General features: G+C 31.7%; 1 protein-coding gene across 2 annotated transcripts in view; it reads left to right on the forward strand.

The window, feature by feature from the left end:
• The first annotated feature begins 5,535 nt into the window (after positions 1-5,535).
• Positions 5,536-23,362, forward strand: part of LOC126835524 (visual system homeobox 1-like) — a 65,668-nt gene continuing 47,841 nt past the window's right edge. For both annotated transcript variants that reach the window (XM_050568180.1, XM_050568181.1), the window contains exon 1: positions 5,536-6,225. In XM_050568180.1, the coding sequence (XP_050424137.1) occupies positions 5,805-6,225 (421 nt within the window). In that variant the 5' untranslated portion in view covers positions 5,536-5,804. The remainder of the gene's footprint in view (positions 6,226-23,362) is intronic.

Consider the following 23,362-nt stretch of genomic DNA (forward strand, 5'->3'; position numbering starts at 1 on the left):
TAAAAACCGCGGTACTTATAGCGCACAAAACGTGAAACACAAATGTTCAACATATTGTATTTATACAGTTGTTTTACAAAATCAATATACAAAAAAAAAAAAATATAGAAAAATTTCTGTTAATAATAACGTATTAAGTACCAATTCCAATTGTTACCTAACAAAATATTGCGGTTATATTTAATTCTGTTTAAACCGTTATTCATATTCGCTTATGCTTAAACATTTTTTTAAGAAATAAAATATTGGATTTCTAATAAAATCGATTTCCTCAAACTATTTATACTTGGGTATATGAAAATAAAACATGGACAGAAATACCTACACAGTTGGCCCAACTAAACATTTATTTAGCCAAACTAAATGTATAGTTGCTTAACCTAAAAATGTTGTTAGTCAAACTATTTATTTCCTTTTTACAACTAGAAATTTATTGTTTCCCTAATCCTTAAGAGGAACGGAAAGCGCTATGTATTAAGGGGCAAGAGTTAGGCAATATTTGACAAAATTGATCTAATAGCCATTTTAATATGTTTACTAATATCAAGGTGAACACATATTACAATTTTCTAGTTTTAATACTTTTAAAGTTACTTTTCTCCGAGTTAGGCGAAAATTTGATAAAAAATTATTTTCGTAGAAGTCATTTTCTGGCGTATCTTTTGGACGGATTTCAACTTTTTTTTATGTAAAGCTTCCTATTTTTTCTATGGGGGCTAAAAGACCGATTTTTTTATTTTGCGATTAAAAAAGTAGGTGTACCCTGTACGCTGAGAGAGCATGCCGGGTTTAGGCAAACAGGGTATAGTTAGATTTATTAGAAAAAACTATAAAAAAGTAAAAATAAAAATGCTTATACATTTTCTTTTTGAGAACAAAAATAAAATAATCGGCCTTTTAGCCCACATAGAGAAGATTTTAAACTATATAACAAAAAAAATGTTATAGTCTTTATTTGTAAAAAAATTAACACTTTCCGTTCCCCTAAACCACTATTTTAGTTGGACCAACTATGTATTATTGCTGTATAATTTTTTCTATTATCCAGAAGAATTCTGTTGAGCTATCAGAAATAATAAAATCTAAACAATGTAAAAAAAAACATGTTTAACTTCGTTAATCGTTATTATATATTAATTACGATAATATCTTCCTTCCAAATAGAAGACTTTTTGAAAAAAATTACTGGGCATCTCAGCTGATTTTAATAAAAATGTTTAATAGCCAATAGGTAATTGTTTAATTTAATCTTTGATGCAAATTATACTATTTCAACATATTATGGACGACACATTTTTAGGGTTATTTTTAAATTCAAATTTGACTTTTGCAGCATATGTAATGTTTACTTTTAAGTACAACCGTGTGTCCCCGAAATAGTACCACTTATAAACAAGTGTTTTTATATTTTGTGTCAAGAACTAATTTTTTATGACAATACCTCAATTTTTTCTTACCGGTAAAATTAGTTTTTAAATCTCATTTGTCTTTAAATCCAAATGTTATGGTTGTAATTTATTTGTTTTTTTTTATATTTGCCTTATTTTCGTAAACAACATATTTACTTTTTTTATGCTGACATTAGATTTTTTTAACTACATGGAATATAATTTAAATTTATTTAAACTATTGGAGACGTTAATTTTTTTATAGAATTTTACTTTTAACTTAGTGTCTTTAGGCATTAATCATTTGTAACATTTGTTGATTATATTTATTTGTGTTAAGATCTATATTATATTGGTATAACCGTTGGTTAGTTTTTTGTTATTCAGTAACAATAAAATATACTCTATGATGAAAGTGGTACTGGTTCTATTTCGCTGTTACTTATATTATATGTACATCGTTAGTCAACAAAAAGTTTAAATGATTTTTCTAAAAAAATGTAAAACTATATGACCTATTTTGCGTTAATTGATTCTATGATAAAAGTGTTTGTACAGCATGACGACTAGTCATTGCAAAAATAATTAGATTCGTGGTATATCATAAAAACGAAATGTCAATAAAAATATAGCCGTATAATAAAATGCAAAAATAATTGCCATTCAATAAAAACATAATATTTGTCGTGTTAACAATTTGTCACTGTGTAGATCTATATATATAAATAGTTATTATTTGTTAATCGCACAGAGCAGTCGTCGCATTTAGAGCGCAATTATATAAATAGGTATAATATTTTAATAAATTGGTTGTGTTTAATTTGTACAAATTTGTACATGATAATGACATGCTCGCGATGACAACCTAGAAGGCGAAGAGATTCTATATCGATCACAATAATAATTGCAGAACACCATTTTTCTGGGACATATTCGGTCATTAAATTATCTGTCCGTGTAAACGACATTGACAGGACATTACACAATGGTCGCTATACAGTACATCCCAAAACGACAGTAGCATTATTTTTGTCGTTATTTGATTTATTGTGCGTACACTAATGATTGATAAATGACTGTGTAAATAACATGTCGGTCGTTTATTCGCTTCTGAACAGTAATGAAATATTATTATTAAGTGTAATATATTTACTTATACACGTGTGTGTGTGTGTGTGTATGTGTGTGTGTGTGTACACTAATATGCCAAGTACTTAAAAAGACAAATAACAAATAAGCATAATAGGTTATTGTATTGAGCTTATGAGGCGTGGTGTCATTTTTATAGGCACGCGATATACCCATCACCATTACAACCAAGATAACATACACAGTATTACAACCGAGTGTTTTTAGTTTTTGTATTACTAATGGTTTTTAAAAAATGTCGAGATTTTTGTATAAGCTCCCAGAAATCTTAAAATTGTTAATGTAAATAATATTATGAAATGTCCAATCAGTGTTCCGTCAGTAATGTTGCATAGGTAGTTAATTATCATTGAGTTTTATTAATGAAAGAATAATTACTTTTAATAATTAATTAAATAAAGTTTCACATGCGTTATATTTTATAATACATTTATATTGTTATTTCTTTTAGTACCTACACAGGAATTTAAACAATATCCAATAACAGTAAAAATATAATATAATTATAGATAACACGTTATTATTATTTTTATTAGACTTCAGTTGGTAATATGGTATAAATGGCTTATTTGCTGAGATAGACGCAAAAGTATATTACTAAATTATTATTTGTTTTTAAACATCGAATTTTCAATACCATCTCAATACCGAATGAATAATATTAATTAGTGTGATTTCGAAAAATACAAAACGTACACTTTATCGTGGGCCATTGACTCCAGAATTTACGTATTTAGTTATTTATATTATACATATATGTGTAAACCAAACTATATATATATAATATAATATGTCATTACATCGTTTCAGTTTGAATAATTTATCTAAAGCTAATAGCTCATTTACACACAATAACCGTATACAAATTACCAATTTGAAAATGACACCTAAATAAATAAAATATACATACATATTAACATTTAACACTGGTCAAACAACCATACGTTCTGCGGTATCTCTACTATGTGACTATTAAATATTATACATGCATCTGTACCTATTGTTTTTTCAAACAATGTGATAGGTACATCAATAATATATACTATAGGTAACAGTGTTCGAATTGGAAAAAGTAGAGGAACGTTTTTACTTTTAAAAAAAAGAGTGTAACTAGCATTTTTGTTACCCCTAAAAAACCACACTAATCAGTGGCGTATATAGGGGAGTGTTTAGGGGGTTCAACCCCCCCCCCCCCCCGAAATATGTGGTTGGTACGGCACATGTGCGAATTTATTTAATTAAAGTTAATTTATAATATTAATTAGATCTATTCTTATTTTATAGCCCCCCCTGAAATTATACCCTATATACGCCACTGCCACTTATCAAAAATATTCCTCAGTCCTCCCGCCCCCTTTCCCCCTATATTCGAGCACTGTACTATAATGTATCAAATTATTTTGTAGAGTTTAAACAATAAGTGAATAAAACAATTTTATATGACTCATGTATATTATGAACAGATTAATATTATGCATGATATTATGGACAAACCATCATCGAATTAATTGTAACGAGAGATATAGTTGTGCACTCAATTATAAATATGTTATTTTTTTATTTCGGCCAACTTAATGTTTTATTAAACGGTGCAACTTGGACCAACTATTTATTTAATTATTTCAACTAAAAATGTATTGTTTCCCTATATTATCGATCATTTTAGTTGGACCAACTATGTTTTTTTTCCCGTGTACGAAAAACGGGTTTGGTAAACGTATGTAGACAGTAAATATTTGATTAGAACAAAACATACCACCATAACTGTACAGCAATTCTATTTTGCATTAATAAAAATAATAGACAATAGTATAACTATAAGCTGTAGCTTTTATTTATATTTGCAATTAGAATAGGTTGGAGTCTGGTGAAATTCTTTTAGAGTATTAAAACTTGATAAAAATTTAAATTACCAAAAATGAAAAAAACTGAGTCATATTGAAAGTTTTATTACAGAAAATACAGAAATCGAATTAAGAAATCAGAGGTCAACGCATGCCTTGTATCGATAGAAGTCTTTCCTTTGACATGTTGTTGAAGGAAAAAGAAACCGGCACCGGGGCCTTGCTTAAATTGTGTATAGAGTGCAGATTATCGATGATATACGGAAACTAAAACCCAACATACCTAAGACAATATTAATTATGAAAGTTGTCGTTCTCTACGCTTTTCTTACTTGTTTATTAAATAACTTATGCTGAAACATATAGAAAACAAAATTTTACGTTGGTTATATTATATCCTGCTGTGTGAGCTCCACTTATAACACGAACCTATTGGAAAATGGGAATGATTAAGACCGATTTGTTATTATGTTGTGTACCTATAGGTGTGTAAGTGTACACAACATAGACTTGACGCGTTTGTTCTTACTTCTAGACTTGTGCGCTAAGCGGCTACATAATATAACATCATACATGTATACTGTGTAATGTAGGTACAAATCCCGTTAAGAGACCTTTCGTCCGTTGTGACGTACCTATAACGCAGGAGTAAGTATGACGTATAAAGGTAAAAACATCATAAAGCTGCATACGCGTCCATAGTGTACGATACAGGCTGTCTCACGGTAAATGGCGGGTAGGAGGCCAACGGTATGTGCTTTTATAAAACAGTTGTAGTACACGACAGCGAAATCACGAAGAAATTAAAAAGGAAAAAATGGAATAAGAGAAAGACGACAATAATAATATAATATATTGTATGTATGTATGAGTTTGGGAAAAAGAACGACACGGATAAGCGAGAGCGAGAAAGAGTGAAAGAGAAAGAAGGGCGCTCGGGGGAGACGTGGATCGGCGGTGGGTGGTTGGAAAAATTCTAAGTGGGTGTTACGCCGTTTGAACGCGACGGTGGTCCCCATCGCGGTGCCGGATCGTTTGGGCACGCCCGGCGGCCCAATCGTGCCGCAGCACCGGCCACGCCCATTTTAGCGACAGATTTCGCGCGTCGGTGGCCGGCCGCCGTCGACGACGACGCCGACATACCGGCACCGGATCCCTGTGGACACGGTGCGTTTACCGGCAAATGACGGACACGGCGACAACGTTTGAATAAAATTATAAAATAGTCTGTATATGTAAAGACCACGCGGTACGATTCAATATATTTTAACATAATATACATTTTTTTCTCCTGTTCTCGGTTTTCGCTTTATGTCTATTGTTTTACGGTTTGTCTTGTGAATAAGCGGGATAATATTATATTAGTATACATATTGTTACTTCGGCCAACCGAATCCGGCACCGTGGAACTAATGTGTAAGCGATGAGCGCGACCAAAGAGAAGACGATGCCCCAACGGTCGCCGTTCGCCATACAAGAATTGTTGGGACTGACCGCAGACGGGTCGAGCAACAGAAGCCCGTCGGCCGCGGTGTCCGCCGTCACGCCGCAGCACTACTCGCACCTGCCGCCGCCGGGACCCGGTCCCTCGTGTTTCGCTGACCGCGAGCGGCTGCACCACGGCCACCACAACCACCACAGCCAGATGGTGGCCAGCAGATTCGCGTACTTCAACGCTCAGGCAGCGGTGGCTGCCGCGTTTCTGCCACACAACATGAACTCGTTGGCCGCGGCCGTCGGCATCACAGCCGCTGCCGCAGCCAACAACAACGGCGGCACTCCGTTATCGCTGGCGTCCAACCACTCGGCCGCCGCCGCCGCAGCAGCAGCAGCAGCCGCAGCCGGTAAGTCGTCGATAATGTAAATCACTTTTATTACTCTTACAACAACTATAGAGACGGCTTGCGTGATAGCCAACATTTCAAGCTCATTGGTTCATATTAGGTATATGCAGTGGTGTCGTGAACTTTTCTTATCTATGTGGAGGTTAACAAATCCCAGTTTCAACAATAGGTACCTTCGTATTGTACAGCGTTTCATCATAGTTGCACTCGAATTACCTGAGAAGTTTCACATATTATGTATTTTATTTGCATATTTCCAGTTAGTTTCCTGGTCAAATATACTATTTCACAAAGGTAAAAGCATTCTCAAATTATAGGTTTTATATATTATGCATGAAATAATTGAATAAGAAATAAGTATATAACTGTACTTTTCCGGTAAAGAGCAACGGGTAATAGGTTTTTAGCTTCGATATGGAGCTAAGGAGCAATTGGTTTTACTAAGATGTGAGCTTTTTTTTATGTCCCCTTCCACTGTAACTTAATACCAGTCCAATTTTTTTCGAGTAGCAACTCTATAAATCACAATTTTTATCTATTTGTGACTTTGGGGAGGGGGGGAGTTAAAGTTAAAAACTTCACTCCTTCACCCTTATAATCGAGAAAAACAAAATAGAAACTATAGGAATTTTCTATTACCAATTTTGAATTGCTATAGTTTCGAGAAAATTGGTCGCATCTAATCGTTTATTTGAAAATGGTTTTAACACTTTCAGTTTTGTGTTATATTTTAGTCCAAAAGTATAAAAATCAAACTTAAACTCATTTTTGCCACACTCAACTTTACTTTATAATTGTCAATAGTTTGGCAAAATTATTTGTGATTTATACTTGTAGTCTACAAAATTACCAAAATTAATTAAAAGCTCAAAAAATCCAGATTATTAGACCCGACCTTCGAAAATAAAGACTTGGATAACTTTATTTCATTACATTAAAAATGTATTACAAGTGTGTAAATGTACCTACTATTGAGATAATTAGCTACTTATATAAGTCTTAGCTTAAAAAGAAGAGATAGCATAGTCAATAAATAACAATTACTAGTGAGATTATAATATTCACTGTATTTGTTACTAACTATGAAGCATATTTTATTATGATTAATTTTTTTAGAACAGGTACATTATATTATAGTACCTGTTTAAAAACTTGCTACGCATATTCCTAAAAATGTATAATGTAATACATTTTCAATTCTCTTTATTTTTTATATAAATTATCACAACATAAAGCCATAATAATTTACTGTTTTTTATTTAAATATCAAATCTAACTTTAAGTTAGTTTTGAAGTGAATGAACATATGTAATAGCGCTTTTAACATCTTGCTAAACCTTAACATGACAGATGCATCTAATTGATTTGTAAAATGTCTAGCTCATAATAGGCGTTACGGGAAATGAGTGACAGGTCTGTCTTAACGAATTAACCTTAGTCAATATCGGTATAACAAATTGTTGTATTTTGTTGTATAATATCTAACCTATATGTTTATAGGTAACATATAGTTCCTACTAAACATAACTCATAAGATAATACAAGTGAATGAATACAGGTTTATAGTTATAGAATTAATTCGGCCTATAAATCATTTTTTTAGGATATCCTGAAAAAATTCGTTGTGGCAAAGTTTTGGGGAATATGAATACTTAAAACTTATTTATATATTTACGTTTATAATTAGTTTACCAACCCTGATTATATACTAATTGTATTAGTTAGATATAATTGACGATATATTGACGTCATTTATTACAGAAAAAAAAGGACTTTTTATTATATTTTTCTAATTGATTATGCTTTAAAATTAAAAATTCTTTAAATGTTTTACCATACAATGAAAAAATTTGGTTTTGATAATGTTTTATCTAATTGACCACATATCATATTGTTACCCGTTAGATAGTGAGCCACCAATGCTTATATTATATCTTTGTGATAATTTAAATTATAATTATTTCAAATTAAACGAGCTAAGTAGAAAGTACAAAATTAGTTCATTCGAGGGAAGAAATAAGTAGAGTAAGTCCGGATATAGCTGAATGAGACGGATATCTTCTTGTTTTAATCTATATTACTGCGCTAAATCTTATCTAATTGTGATGACCCTCGAAGTATTTTGTGAAGGTTATTTATAAACGTGGAGGAGATTTTTTCCTAATAAAAATAGTTATGGTATTTTCAGTTCAAAAAAAAAATCAGTTAAATTTTTAAGAATGAACGAAATAACGTGTTTACGAATTGTATTGCGCGTTATCTTCAGAGCAAAATTTAATTTATAGCCGGAAAGAGTTATATTTTTTTTTTCAAGTACATTCGTATAAATAATCGACATATATAATATATATATATATATATATATATATATATATATATATATATATATATATAAATACAGGGTGATCAACTTATCGTGAACCACCCAATATCTCATTGGATTTAATTAATAATAGAAATTTTTTTTTTTTAATAATTTTTTTTACAAATGTCATCTCAATTTCTCGCAATTTTTTTTTTTTTACCCTCTCCCCATCAAGTTTTTTTGATAGCAACTTTTGAAACTTAAATGGTTACGCTTGAAATACATTAACTTTTTAAATTGCTAAAAATGTTGATTGGTCGATAACTAGTTTTGGATAATTATTTTTGTGCGGTTGGGAAATGCGCGCAAATAAAAATAATACTACCCCTCCACCTTTCTTCCTGTCCTGATCTTGAAACTTCAATAACTTCAAAAATAGTTATCCAAAACTGATTATCGACCAGTCAACATTTGTAGTGCATTATTCTCAATTAAAAAAAGTAATAAAATGTATGAGTTACTGTTTAAGTTACAAAAGTTGCTATCAAAAAAACTTAGTTGGGAGGGGGAGGTAAAAAAAAAAAAAAAATGTTAAAAAATTGATATCACATCGCATAAAAACACTATGCAAAGAAAAAATAAAATTTCTTATTAAACCCAATGAGATATTGAGTGGTTCACGACAAGTTGATCACCCTGTATAAATTTATGTATTTTTTTGTACAAGAACGATTTTAAATGAAATTCGCCAGCAACTGGAAATTGACTTGGTTACCTTCTATAAGTAAAAAGATTCTTCACTTTCGGAATAATTCTATAGGAAGCTTGCCAACTAAAATCACTCATCCGGATTTTCTTGCCATGAGAATTTTTTTTATAAATGTTTTAAATTTTAATGTAGGTATATTAAAAACTATATAACATGAACGTGTGTTTGCTGTATTACATACATATACATAACGCAATATACACGTCAGCTTTTGTAATAATTATTATTCGTAATATAACTTTTGACATTAAAAATGATTTTGCATAATACGGTTCAATAGGTGTTTTCTGTGCCTAAATTAAATGGTTAGTTCATATTTTGTTTTAATTACCTACCTATACTTTTAAGTAATCGTTTTTACAGCTTTGTTTGGTTAGTTTCTTTTTAATTTAGCTTTCGGCAAGCTTTGTTTTTTACTTATCATTCCCGACGCTCAATATCGACCAGTCAATGACCTTATTTTCCTTTTTAAAACTTCTTAACAGAATAAAGTGTAGGAATAAATTAAATTTATTGTATAAACTACCATTTTTTATTTATACTGTTTGACGTAACCCCCATGTTTGTTTTGGCGTTAAATATTAATATACCATCTATACACAGGACACAATAGCTATTTTTATAATTTACCATTTGAAAAGTTTTAATAATTATCAATATGACATTCGATCGCTTTAAAATAAAGTTAACTACACATCGAAAAATAATAAATCTAATTCACAAGGACTATTATACTTATCAATATTTATAATTAGTTTTAAACTGAATAGATACAATTTAATATGAACGTACTTAGGTAAAAAACAAATGAGACTTATTTTTAGCCGGCTTATTTGAATATTAAAATATAATTTTTCTGGCTTAAGTTTATTTGCTTTGCTAAATGTTTGCAACCTTCTGAATTTTAATATGGACTCCATGAGTTGTCGTTAGGTCGGTGAGAAACTGGAAAGTGCTACTTCCTATTGTTATGATAGTAATAATAATAATTAGTGTTATTGTATGCTATTATAATTTTCTAAATTATTTTTTTCTGTCAAACAGTTGTGTTAATAATTATTACCATAATAATATAATAATTTGTTACACACAATAATAACAAGTAATAAACTTTCGATAAACCCGTAAGTTTGCGGTAAAGGATAAGACCGCAGAGGAAGATTTTGACCCAAGGAAATTTATATTTGTCCAACTAAAACTACCTTTTGACTCATATATCATATTCAATGATCGTAATGAATGTCACTTAATACAATAGCTTATCCGTATAACTATTATATTAATGTTATTTGTTTACTAGTATAGCTATATGTAACGCATTATTGTACTGTATCATAACATCAACCTCTTGCAAAAATTCATTAACGGCGAATTGGCCATTTTTTTTATGGCGCTATCTCTTGTAAGATACCATTGTCTTTTGGTTAACAAGAAGTGTTCATAGTGAATTTCCCACTCTAAATGTTTTTTTTATTAATAATTTCATATTTTAACTAACGGCTAATATAAAAAATCTATAAAGCGAAAACTCATTAGTTTAATGAGTTTTGGCTAAATTGAAATAACACATTTGTTTTTTGCTATGGGGCCCGTATCAGTGATATCTAAAATTCAATATCGGTCCAATAGTGATGAATGATTATGTTTTACAACACACAATAAATAACCAGAGTTCATTATCGGCGCGGGTTTCACCGATATTGATTTTTTTACAGTTAATACCAATAGAAATCATCGTTTTTCTATTTAGAAAAACTCATTAACGGCTAACATAAAACATTTAATGATATAAAAAACTATGTTATGCTACATATTATTGAAGAATCCTAATATATTTGAATACAATACTATATCAGGTTTCATAAAAAAAAAAAAAATGTGAATACTTTAAAAATTATAAATTCTGTAGGGTGTAGACCAAAAATTCAATATTTGAACAACTTTAAAGTCGTTTTCTGAACAATCAACTTTTTGCCGTTAATGAATTTTGGCAAGAAGCCGACGATAATATGTACTACATAGTGTACCTTTTATTTTAGAAATCCTTCAAAATGTAGGCTCCTGTAGTTTGCATGTGTATGGTTAAAATTCCCAGTAGGTTAATGGGGAAGAAGGAAAGAAACGGGAGAACAAGGCAAATACTTCATACTATTATTATATGCATAACCTCATTGTTGCTACCAACAGCTCACGCATAACACCCTCGCTTAAAAGTAGACCCGGTAGCGGTATTCCATACATTATGGATGTGTAAAATATGTTACACACACATTGCTTTTCTAATAAAATATAATAATTCATTATGGTATATTTATTATTATTTGGTTTAGTGTGTTGCCAACTAGAAATGTATAATTTGTTGTTAACGTTCTTGGTACTTCATTTACATATGAAATACATGAAAAATAATCCTACTTAGATATACACCGAACATAATAATATTGGTATGCTTATGATTGGACTAAGAGCTAATGAAATTTGTGACTACAACTTGACCTTTTTAAAATACTTTTATTTTCTCTGAAACGAAAACCGACAGTAACTATGACACCTTAACTTGTTCAAATCAAGCTAATTTCAATTTTGGTTCCAATTGTACAAAATCAAAACATCAGAATGATTCACCAACGATCGGATATTAAGCAGTAACTACATAATAATCATATTCAGGTGTGCTTTGTTGATTTTTGGTCGCCATAATTGGTATACAATATATATTATAACCTACGCAAACTACGCCATTGTTTTTGGCTAATCCGAGAAAACAACGGCACTTATACCGAAGTATATATATAAATAAGTATATATTATGTTCTTTTTTTGCTCGACATATTATTTTTGCATATTACAACAGCTTTACAGTAATAATATATAGGTATAATAATTTATACTATACTCTAAGGTACAAGTACACTAGTTTTGAAGTATACAAATTGGGCGTTTATTAGTCGTTGTTTAACATTTTTTTGTTGTCTAAAGATTTTGAGATTTAATCGTCGTACCTTTAATATTTTACTCCACCACGACACGTTCAAGCATGAAATCTGACAGCTCAAGATCACACAAGTGTTGGAACGCACCTATTGTTTTACTCAGGCCCCGTATTGCATTTCAGATTTCTTTTGCCGTGTAAAACAAAGAAGTAAAGTAGAAAAAGAAGTACAAAACCCGAATCTCCCCTAATTTGTCCTCCAAGACCGGTTTCCCGGTGTAAACAACAAACACGTCCAGGGCTAATTTCGCAACTGAATTTAACACGAGTTTTTATTTTATTTTTTAGTTCTTAACATTCTACGGTAGTAAACGTTTTTGAAAAAAAAAACAGAATTAATTTCACACAGACACCCTTTATTCGGGGACTCGAGATTTAACATAATATACATATATTTTTGAACGGAGACCAGAGTCCAGAAATGTTCTGCGTATTAGTATAATACTAATATTAAAATACTTACAAGAAATTCCAAGCCGACGGACAGTAGATTAAAATAATATCGCACTGCACGCTATGTGAAGCTGGTGATCACCAAAGGCCATAGTGTATGTTATTATATTATACGGTTGTATTTCTGACAACAATAAAGAGTGCCCAACCACGTCGTAAAGCCCTAACACAGCATTAGCAGATGAGTTCTTATCAAAAACGACGGGATCAAGTTGAAAAGTATGTTTTTTAAAACAACAGCTGAGAAGACAAAAGAAAATCTACGTATACAATATTATGAAGTTTTAATTTCTATAACACGCTTGCTATAGTAAATAGTGGGAACAAAATAGATGTACATCGTTCGAATCCGATATTTACATACATTTTTCGGTAACATACTAACATTTTAGTGTCAGGCTTGTCGATCACCACGTGCCATGTTTTCCATAACGATGAACAAACGCATACCCATTTTGTAGCTTTGTATCGCGTAAGAGAGACAATTACATATTATGTATTATACGGACAATATTATACAAACATAACCTCCTCCGTTGACTATACGGTTTGCATTAATTATACACTTCTATAATTGGCGTTATTCAATACCGGCGTCCGTTTGGACAACATGTAGTATAAGACGTATATACATATTATTATGTACTTATGGACTCAGGTGGCACGTGTAAAGAACAAATTTTTACCGAACTGTCGATGGACGGACGCTTCGAAAAATCATAAAAATTTCAACAGAAAATCAAAACCAAAGAAAGCGAAGAAATAGGTGTCGACGAGGCGTTTTCTAAAAGACAAGTCATACAAGTCTGTTCTAGTTGTGTATGATATTATAATAATAATATGTTCGATGATATAACGCGGGTGGAAAATATTATACATAACTGGCATCAAAATATTATCATTAGGCATGCCGGGCCGTTAGCCGTCCGAAAGGGTCGAAACTCGAAAGCGTGTAGGATATACCAACCGTGTATTTCTGGAGCAGTGATTGGCATCTCTTGGGTTTTTTTTTCTACCCGAATAAACTCCTTATATAATACCTACTATATAGCTGACGGAGCGCGTGAAGAAAGACCGGCGTCGCTATACGAGTGTGTGTTTTCCTATATGTATTTTTTTTTCTTTTTTTTAACAATCTTCTACCGTTATTCAGCATATTTCCTATCATAACAATATCATCGAGATGCGCTTATAATATTATTTTATATATTATGCATATATAGCGTGACAAGAGCTTAAAACAACAAAACATTTGAAAAAATATATATAATACATAAAATAATATTAACGGTAACACGCAACAAAACCACCAAGACCCGACAATATGACAGTTGTCAATCCAAACAAATCATTATAAAAATATACACAGACAAGAGATTGTATCGATATCATAAGGGATGTGTGGCCAACAAAGTCGAAGGTACGAGCTTGTTAACACCTTATAGATTATTCTCGACCTTTAAATAATTTTTGTACCGGCCCCCGGTTTAGGTATTCACTATTCGTCCTAATTATATTGATGTATGTTTGCTTGTGTCAGATGCCAGAACTACAAATACATAAGTCCAATGCTCTCAAGTAACTGAAATTTCGTATCATTCGATTTAAAATTAATGACCAGTTGTAATTATAATTAACAATGTCAAGTTTAACTTGGTCGGACAGACTGGTCAAAGCTCCCGCGGAAAAAAGTACACAGTTGGATCAACTATAATTATTATTACTATGGTTAGTAGGGACACAGTAAATGTATAGTTAAAATTTAACTAAATAAATAGTTAGACTAGCTAAATGCTAATTAAAGCAGCTGTAAGTACATTAAATTACTGTAATATATATTTAAATACAATCAATTAGGTATAACTATATCAATTTATTGTGTCCTGTAGTGACCAGTACCAGTGTAGTGTACCTGAAGTGGTACAGTGTAGGATATATTGCTATTGTTGGTATTACTATTTACGCAACTTGTTTACCAGATCTTACTAACATTTAGTACTTAAGTTTTCTTTGTTCTGTTGACATCAATATTTGTTTAAAATCATATCAAGGGAAATGTCTACAGATTGTATTGATTTAACTAATTTACATTATTACCCTTTAGCAACAGTATGTAGTTGTTCAATTTGTTGGATTCTATTGAAGCTATCATATGTGATATGCGCTTAACCATTGTCGTTTATTTTATTATTATTGAACCAAATCAAAGATGTAAAGTTTTTCTGTGTAATAAATAAATCTACAAAGTATTTAATTATTTCAAGTATAACTTACTTTCCTACAGTAAATGTTTTGGACCCTAAGTTCACTAAATTCCCAACGTTAGAGGTACATATCTTGGACGTTTCCACATATTCTTAAAACCATGACAAATGCATCCACCACATAATATTATGTAACGAATACTATATTATAATCAGAGAATAATAAATGTTATTTATAGCCTACGAGGCATTACTACAAAATATAAAACGACAAGACGTGTTAAATAAACAATTCGGAATCGAACATATATAAGTGAATGGATATTTTGTTTGTGTTTTAAACTCAAAACAATTAGTTAGGTCGTAGTTCTCGTTTAGATCTTTCCATCATCAAAGTGTGGCCTTTTGGATAATATAATAAGTTATAAGTTATAACATGCATTTGTTTTCAACATTTCCTAAGTCGTAATTAAATTCTCGTGTTAATTACCGGAACTGCGATTTGCACGCAAACCGGGTGTAATTTAATTAAAAAGATCCTCATCCCTCGAGGAATGTTTTTTTTCTCTCACGTTTTCCCGAGACCGTAATCAAAAATCCCACGCGCTACTGAAGCAACTCTCTTTTGTGTCTACAAAATTTCACTCCGTGTCGTTGCACGCGGATTTAAAACATGAACACACGACACTGCGGTGTAAACAATCGCGGAGGAAGTATTTTTTAAAATTTTTGTTTGGTTTCCAAAGCTCGACAACTTATGGCGTGACATAATATATACAAATAGGATGTAATTTAATGCCACAGATAGTATAGGGAGAGTAATATTATTGTTTTCACTAATAAAAAAAAACGACCAAGTCATGAGAATTGAGAGATGAAGCAACATCTGTTATAATATACACGTGGTACGGTAGCGAGTAGTGAAGTGCTATAAGACGTATAGGTACTCTGTAATGGCGAAAGAGTGTGGGTAAATTGTAACTTTTGGGATACTCTAATAGTTCTGAAGGAGGGTTTTACGTGTTGTTGTTTTGCAGTTACTTGCCTATTGTATTATAAAGTTTTTGATTTTTATTACTTTTTTATTATGAAGTTTTTTTAACATTTTTCTTTTTAAACGCTTGTTTTGGTATAGTATAATATGAATTTACTTATTGTACACATCTTATGTATATGTATGAAAAACAACATTGTATATTCTATCCCATACGAGATTGACAGTGCGCAGAAACTAATACGCATTGCTCTTTTATTCGGCGGCGCAGCCAGAAGTGACGCGTTTTGGTTTCTGCGCACTATCGCTCTTATTTAGGATAGAGTATAATATGAAAGTAATTTGGAGACGTACAGTATTGTGAACAGATTAAACTAAAAAATGGGCATAATAATAACAACAAAAAAAAAAGCATTTGTATTATCTCGCTCAGCAAGTATATAACAATTTACTCCATTTAATCCATATTATCGAATAAACTTTGTACCAATTAAAATGACCTTTTTTCGTTAAACAGAAAATGGCTTAATTTGTATATTTTGTTTAACAAAAATTGTTCTGTTGTTTTCTTCTCTTGTATTATTATTATTATTATTTTTGTAATACCATTAGTCGTGTCGACGACGTGGTGGGCGGGATGTTTGTCGCAGGAACGCTCTGCCGGCGTAGCGGTTTTGCCGTTGACAAGTAATTACGTTGCCCGTGGAAAGCGTCGTCTTCCAACAATTTCATTAATTATATAACTTATTTTCGCCACTCTGAGATCCATTGTGAACGCGTAATTTTCTTTGTCGCCCTCGCCCTTATTTGCCACACACAGTACCACCTCTTTCCCATTCTTATTTTGCTTGGAATTCTCTCCATCGGCACGCGCAGTCTAACGAATTGATTAATTTTATTAACTCCCGGGAAACGTTAATTGTCGCTCAGCTGATAAAAAGTGTAAGCAATTAGATGTGATTTTTTCAATATAATTTAGCGACTTCCCCTTTCTGCGCTCCCTCACTCACCTATCACAGCTTTATGATTGTATGTTCGCACCTACTACAGTGGTGGATATTATAACATAAGGTTTATACAGTTAAAACTTTTCTGGGGACGTTATCCACGCACGTCAGTTAAAACTATATTAATTAGGAAAGCACATAATAAAAAAAAAGATAAAATTGATAAAAAAAATTGTTTTTTTTTTATATGTTTCCAATCCAACCAAACCAGTATTGTACAATACTGAAGACTAAATAGAAATTATTATTTAGTGTTTTATTATTCAAGATGCCTTACATTTTTAGCTATACCATGCTATTGTTCTGTTTTAATTACAATTATTTATTTTATACTATACATTGTTTTTCAAGGTAATCATAAATTTACAATTTTTTTTTTAAAAGAAAATAAGTAATTGTATGAGTACATATTATGTATGTTTTAAATCGTTAATAAGCTATAGCCATGCATCACCACATTATCACATTTATACGGTATACCAGTTGATTCAACACATAGAGTTGAAATTGTTTTATTTCAATTGAACGAGAAAAACCTAAATAGCAATTTTAATAATTGCGGAAGCTTAATAATTGCGGAAGCTCGAGTGCTCGTAGGTACAAATAGTCAATTGTCGACAGTGGAGTGCGATGAGGATGGCGTAGTCTTTGGCCTATCTCCGGTAGTGGCTGACGAAGAAGTCTCTATTACATTTTGTCGCATAATAATAATGTGTAACACGCGTGAGATGAGGGTTCAGTCGACCTACTTGTGCGTTGGCCGTTGAGGTGTGTTTGCTTTTACTTTCGTAAGCGCGGAGGAGCAAAAAAAAAAGGGGGAAAAGGGTGTTAAGCCTAACGAATGCTGTATATTGTACTGTATGTGTGTACATGCAAAGTATACGTATACATTATTATTATTATTATGCGAATGTTTGTGTTCGGAAGGCGTGAGGTTCCAGGACTACTTTGCATCCGCAAATTATTGATTCTTCCTGGCCGTCGCCTCGGTAGAATAATCCCGGGCTTTACAAAAAGTCCGGCCTTTTATTTTAAACCACATATAGCACTACCCCACTCGACACAGCTCTTCTCCACGTAACACACACACACACACACACGCACACGTTTATATATGTAAGATCCGTCGTCGTTGTTGTAGTCGATTGTGTAGTTTTGTGCACTTCAGAAGTCTCTCTCCTCGTCCGCCGCCGCTCTGCCTGTTTCACCATTAATGCGTGTAATAGTAGCGTAGCGTACTAATTATTATATGGTTGCACATGAAAGGGTAACCGTCAGGGTGCTGGAGGGTGAACGCAAAAAACGTTGTGTGTAACGCTCTTGATACGCGCTAAAAACGCTAATTAAACGGAAAAGAAAATCGTTCGAAAATAGGAAACGTTGATTATATTATTGAAAATGTAGGTATACTGCTCACGAGTATGTTTAATGTTTACTATACACAAAAACATATCCACTTAGTAAAGGTGTAAAGCTAATACTTTAAATAATAGTATACGGATACGATAGTTAATGCCAGAACGTCAATATTTTTTTCTTGAATACTAATTCAGAAACACAATAATAATTGATAAAATGTACATATTATGTTACAATACAATGTTTTAAACGGCTAAAGAGTGGCTTGGTTTCTATGTATATATAATATAATATATTAATTAAAACGTGCTCGCGGGTTTATTGGCGCTATACCTATTCATCTGTTTTGGAAATCTTATGTATTATTTGAATAAGGAGTATTTGATAAATATGCGGTATGTTAAAAGTTCTGAACGAAAGGCGCAAAAGGTATACTGTCCAAATAAAGTATTGTTATAATAGTAAGGTTTTGACGTGCTAGCGGGAAAGAAAATAATATTATATTGACAAATAAGTAAGTGTATATACTATTATAATGTTATATAGGCGCGGTACGTTGAAAAAAAAAACCTGATATAATACTGACATACGTTAAATGGATAGTTTAAGTGGCCGTGTGACAGGCCATACATGTGTAAGTCTGACCAACAGTGCACGGACCATATTGTAATGTGTGTATTATATTTTGCATTGTCCCGGACGGCAGGTACATAATACAAATTTGATAGTACAAAAAAGATAATAATAAAGCCGTTTAGGGTAGAGACGCCCCCGCTTTAGGTATTCTTGTCGGGTGTCGGATTTTCGCAACAACAATGTAAAAGCATAATAATATAAACCGAACATGGCAATTTCTTGTCGGATACGCTCGAGACACGCCCAAGCCGATTCAATTTCAATTATTGTAATATCGTATAAGTACACACTGACGGTAGTCTATTGATTTTTTTTTTTACACGTTCCCTTCGCTTGTAGAAACAGCAGGTCAGACAATATTATTATTATGCCCGTTTATAATAATTAATAACATAGTACAATGTACTTAACGCGCGACGGGACGATATTATTTTTTCCCCGGCAACAAAGCTGGATCTAGTCTTCTTACTTAAAAAATATACATATTACATAGCGCAATGGTGGACGCGTTTTATACCTATACTTGCACTTCTAAGTTCCGTCCTATGTATCGAATATCTTTACTGGTCCGTCGCCGTAAATATTATTATCGATCTGCCCGAAATTAGTTAACCGAAAAGTCGCTCTCTCTTTATTAGTGCGCCCTCGACCCCGGCCTCCCCTTACATTCCATGCCCGTTGCCACCCCTTGCCAATCGACTACCCTTTAGCTGTGGGGCTAATGACCGGACTTTTAACGAACAGAATATTCGCCAATAATATTATTTCCAGGCAAAATGTTGTTATTAAGCATTGATAATAACATGCCACGTACCTAATAAAAAGTCTGCAGCAAGTATGTACACACGGTCCACCGCACCGGTCGCATATTAACTAAAGTAAAAAACCAACGAGAGTAGTATTGCCATTGTAAAAACAGAAAAGGGTTACGTCAAAGTTGATGGGTTTTATGTCGACGCGCATTATTTCAAATCCTACAAGAAGATCCTAGAAGCCAAATTACCTATATCAAGTGGATAACTGCACTTTTAGAGAAAATTAATTGTTAACAAAAATAAATACCTAAAAAAATTAATAATTAAGAGACTCGTAGTTTTACATTGGGATAAAAATTCCAAAACATTTATAGAAAAACTTGGTAACATTCCCAAAACAAACGATTTTTTCTTGTAATCTTAAAAAAGGGCGAAAATACATTTTAGAAGAAAACTGATTTTTTGGATAATTAAAAATGATTATGTTTTTTTTATAAAAATACATCAATATTTATTTTTGTTATTATTTAAAATAAGTCTGCTACATATCTTTATACGGTAAAATATAAAGAAATAAATTAAAACGGATTACCTAGAACGAATTTGATATACCTAAAACACATCTATTTCATTGTTGTTATTTTTACAGTTCTTAAAATTTCTAAAATTTTTACTATTTTTTTTTTTTTTTTACATTTTTCCAACTGAAAATGTACGTTTTTTTTCTTAGTTTTTTTAGAAAACACATTTTTTCAAGATATGTTTGTCCCTAATTTTATCGTTAGAGAACATAAGTTTATTAAAAATATGTATTAATGTGTGGCACAGTGAATTTTCTAAAATATTTTCGTAAAATTGACTTTTAGGGTAATTATAATATATTTTTGTTTCTAATTAGGTACATCGATTGATTGCTATTTAATAGCTCAGCTTATTGCTTAATGAATATTGAAATCATTACACGGGTACAAAATAAAAAAGTATACAACACGCATTGCATCATAGTCCACGATTGTTATAATAATTGCACAATTGGCACGCCAACGTTAAGTTATTATTAAAACGATGATTATTATATATATTTAGCGCTCGTCAAATAGAATATTATTATTATTTTTATTTCAACGTTATTTCAAGCCGAACGCTGCCGAGATGTGATCGTTTGAGTGTGCTACGTAGACAATAGTACACAAAGCGATTTTACAATCGATCGCACTATTAGTATCTATTTTGTTGTTGAATTCATTAATTCGTGCGAGTTAATGACGTGAAGTTAAACAGGACAGACAAACGAGACTATAGCGAGCATAAGTGCTAGTAATTTCCTGCAATACTATTTACAACTATCTTTACTATAAACAAACTATTTAGTCCAAGTAGATCAATAAATCGTTCAGGCCTGATATCATTTTTATAATTTAATTCACGAATCTTTTAAATTTTGATTATGAGCAAGATTTAAAGAATAGATAAGTCGTTCAGTATTTAAGTATTTTACCTTATTATGCCTCTAAAAAAAAAGGTTGTGTACAAGGTCCCTGTTCCTTAAAACGTTTATTTAAATAAAAATGCTCAAAAACTGACTTATTTCATCTTCTTGCACGGGGCGGTTCAATTCTTCCAAAGTCGGCCACGAAGTGTTCTATTGTGGCCTATTATAATACTCTAATTTGAAAGCCAAAGTTTTTTTTTTTTAAATGATTATGCTTAATTTGAAAATGATTAAAAGCAAGTACAATTAATGTCAACTGGCTGCTGCAGTGTACTCTGTATCGAATGTGTCTCGTCAGCATTTGCAAAATTTACGGCTGTTGATTTATTACTACATTGTCGGCAAGGTGAATAACAGTAACGTTAAAATGCTATTAATTATCGCTGACGTTTATTATTATTATTTATTGCGTGCGTGCAACGCAGAAGCGTGTTTCCGGAACGATTTTTCTGCCCGGAGTTTGTCACTAACAGGTCTTGACGGCCACTATAAGAGAATTAGGGTGGTTTGCTTGCAACCAGTTATTTAGTGATTATAACGAGAGAGACGATAAAGAATAGCGCCACTGCTGTCACACGCAATGCCCGAGAAATATTATGTGTTTGAGCAGTGATTGTACATTATGTTCATCGGTGGAGGCACGTGACGTCGCTAATTGTTGGGCGTGGTTGTCACAGACGCCGTCGTTTTGTAATTTTGTTGCACCCCCCCCTCCCCACGCACACATCTGAACAGAGTGTATACACGCTGGCCTCAGAACACCTCAGTGTCGTTGCGTTAATTTACTTAACACTAACGACTTGAACGAATACAGTTAAGGCTTAATCAAATTATACCAATCGTCCAATATTTAGCAGCGGGGGGGAGAGAATGTATATATAAAATAACCGCAACGATTGCGAAAAACTTGTCTAAGTATGAAAACTTATCGCCGAGCCCGATACGGTGTACCTACCTACTGTTATTAAAGTTTATTTTAACAAGCTGTTTTCAATAATTTAAAAACCGTGCCTGACGCATCCGTCGTTATAATTTTATATTATAATGAGCACATCGGTGTTAGTTGTAGACATATTTTGGCGAATCTGCAAAATATTCATATTGTGCTTGTTCGGGAAAATAATTTGTTTTTAAATAATAGAAATAATAATGTATACAGGGTGATCGTTTTATCGTGAACCACTCAATAAGGTTTAATAAGAATTATTTTTTTTTTCCATAATGTTTTTATACAATGTGATCTTAATTTTTTTTGTACTTACAGTTAGGTTTCAAAAGCTGCTATAAAAAAAATTAAGTTGGGTTAAAACAAAAAAATTATGGGAAATTGAGAACTCATAGTATAAAAACATTATCAAAAAAATTGAATTTCATATTAAACCTTATGAGATACTGAGTGTTTCACTATAAAATGATCACTCTGTATATTATGTATATTTTTTATGTAAGAAGACTAGTTTCAGCATTCATTTTTCACGCGTTCAAATTTAGGGTTTCCTTAACCCTATTTAGGGTTACCTTTAAATAAAATATTATTTGAAAGTATAAAAAATAGAGGAGTTAAATAACAGTGACTAGTCAACAACCAGCTTTAAGTGAATTTGAATTACAAGTTTGTAATCACACAATAATTTCTTCATAACAATTAAATATCAATGTACGTATAATAAAAAAACGTAGTAAGAGTATAAAACCCACGAAAACTACCATTTAAAATATTATATTTAGTTTGAACTAAAAGTTGTATATGGTCATTTAATTTAATTGGTATCAAAAATAATTTATTTTTTCATAAGAAAACGTTTTATTGTACTATAACTAGTACAATAATTACTTTCAATTATTTAAAATATTTCTCATATAGCTCATAAAAAATACTAAAATATATATTTGTTTAAGGGGTTTAGGGTCTTTTTTTTGTGAAATTTGTGTAACAATATTTTCTTATTCGAATAAAAGCCTACTATGTTGTATTTTTTGTTAATAAAACGTTAATAACTGGTCATTAACTTAAACATTTTTAAACCCTATTATAATATAATGTTATTTTTTAATAACTTATCATGCTGTTTACATTGCGTTGAAGGGGGTAAAATGGGTAATATTTATTTTTATAAAAAGGAGCTGTCACGTCATTTCACTTTTCATGTTATTAACTTTAAACGTCGATT

The sequence above is a fragment of the Adelges cooleyi genome, unplaced genomic scaffold (assembly GCF_023614345.1).
Source record: "Adelges cooleyi isolate 19-005CV unplaced genomic scaffold, UGA_ACOO_1.1 ACOO_flye_CR_arks_rails_tigmint_CR_PRNA_23, whole genome shotgun sequence".
NCBI lineage: Eukaryota > Metazoa > Arthropoda > Insecta > Hemiptera > Adelgidae > Adelges > Adelges cooleyi.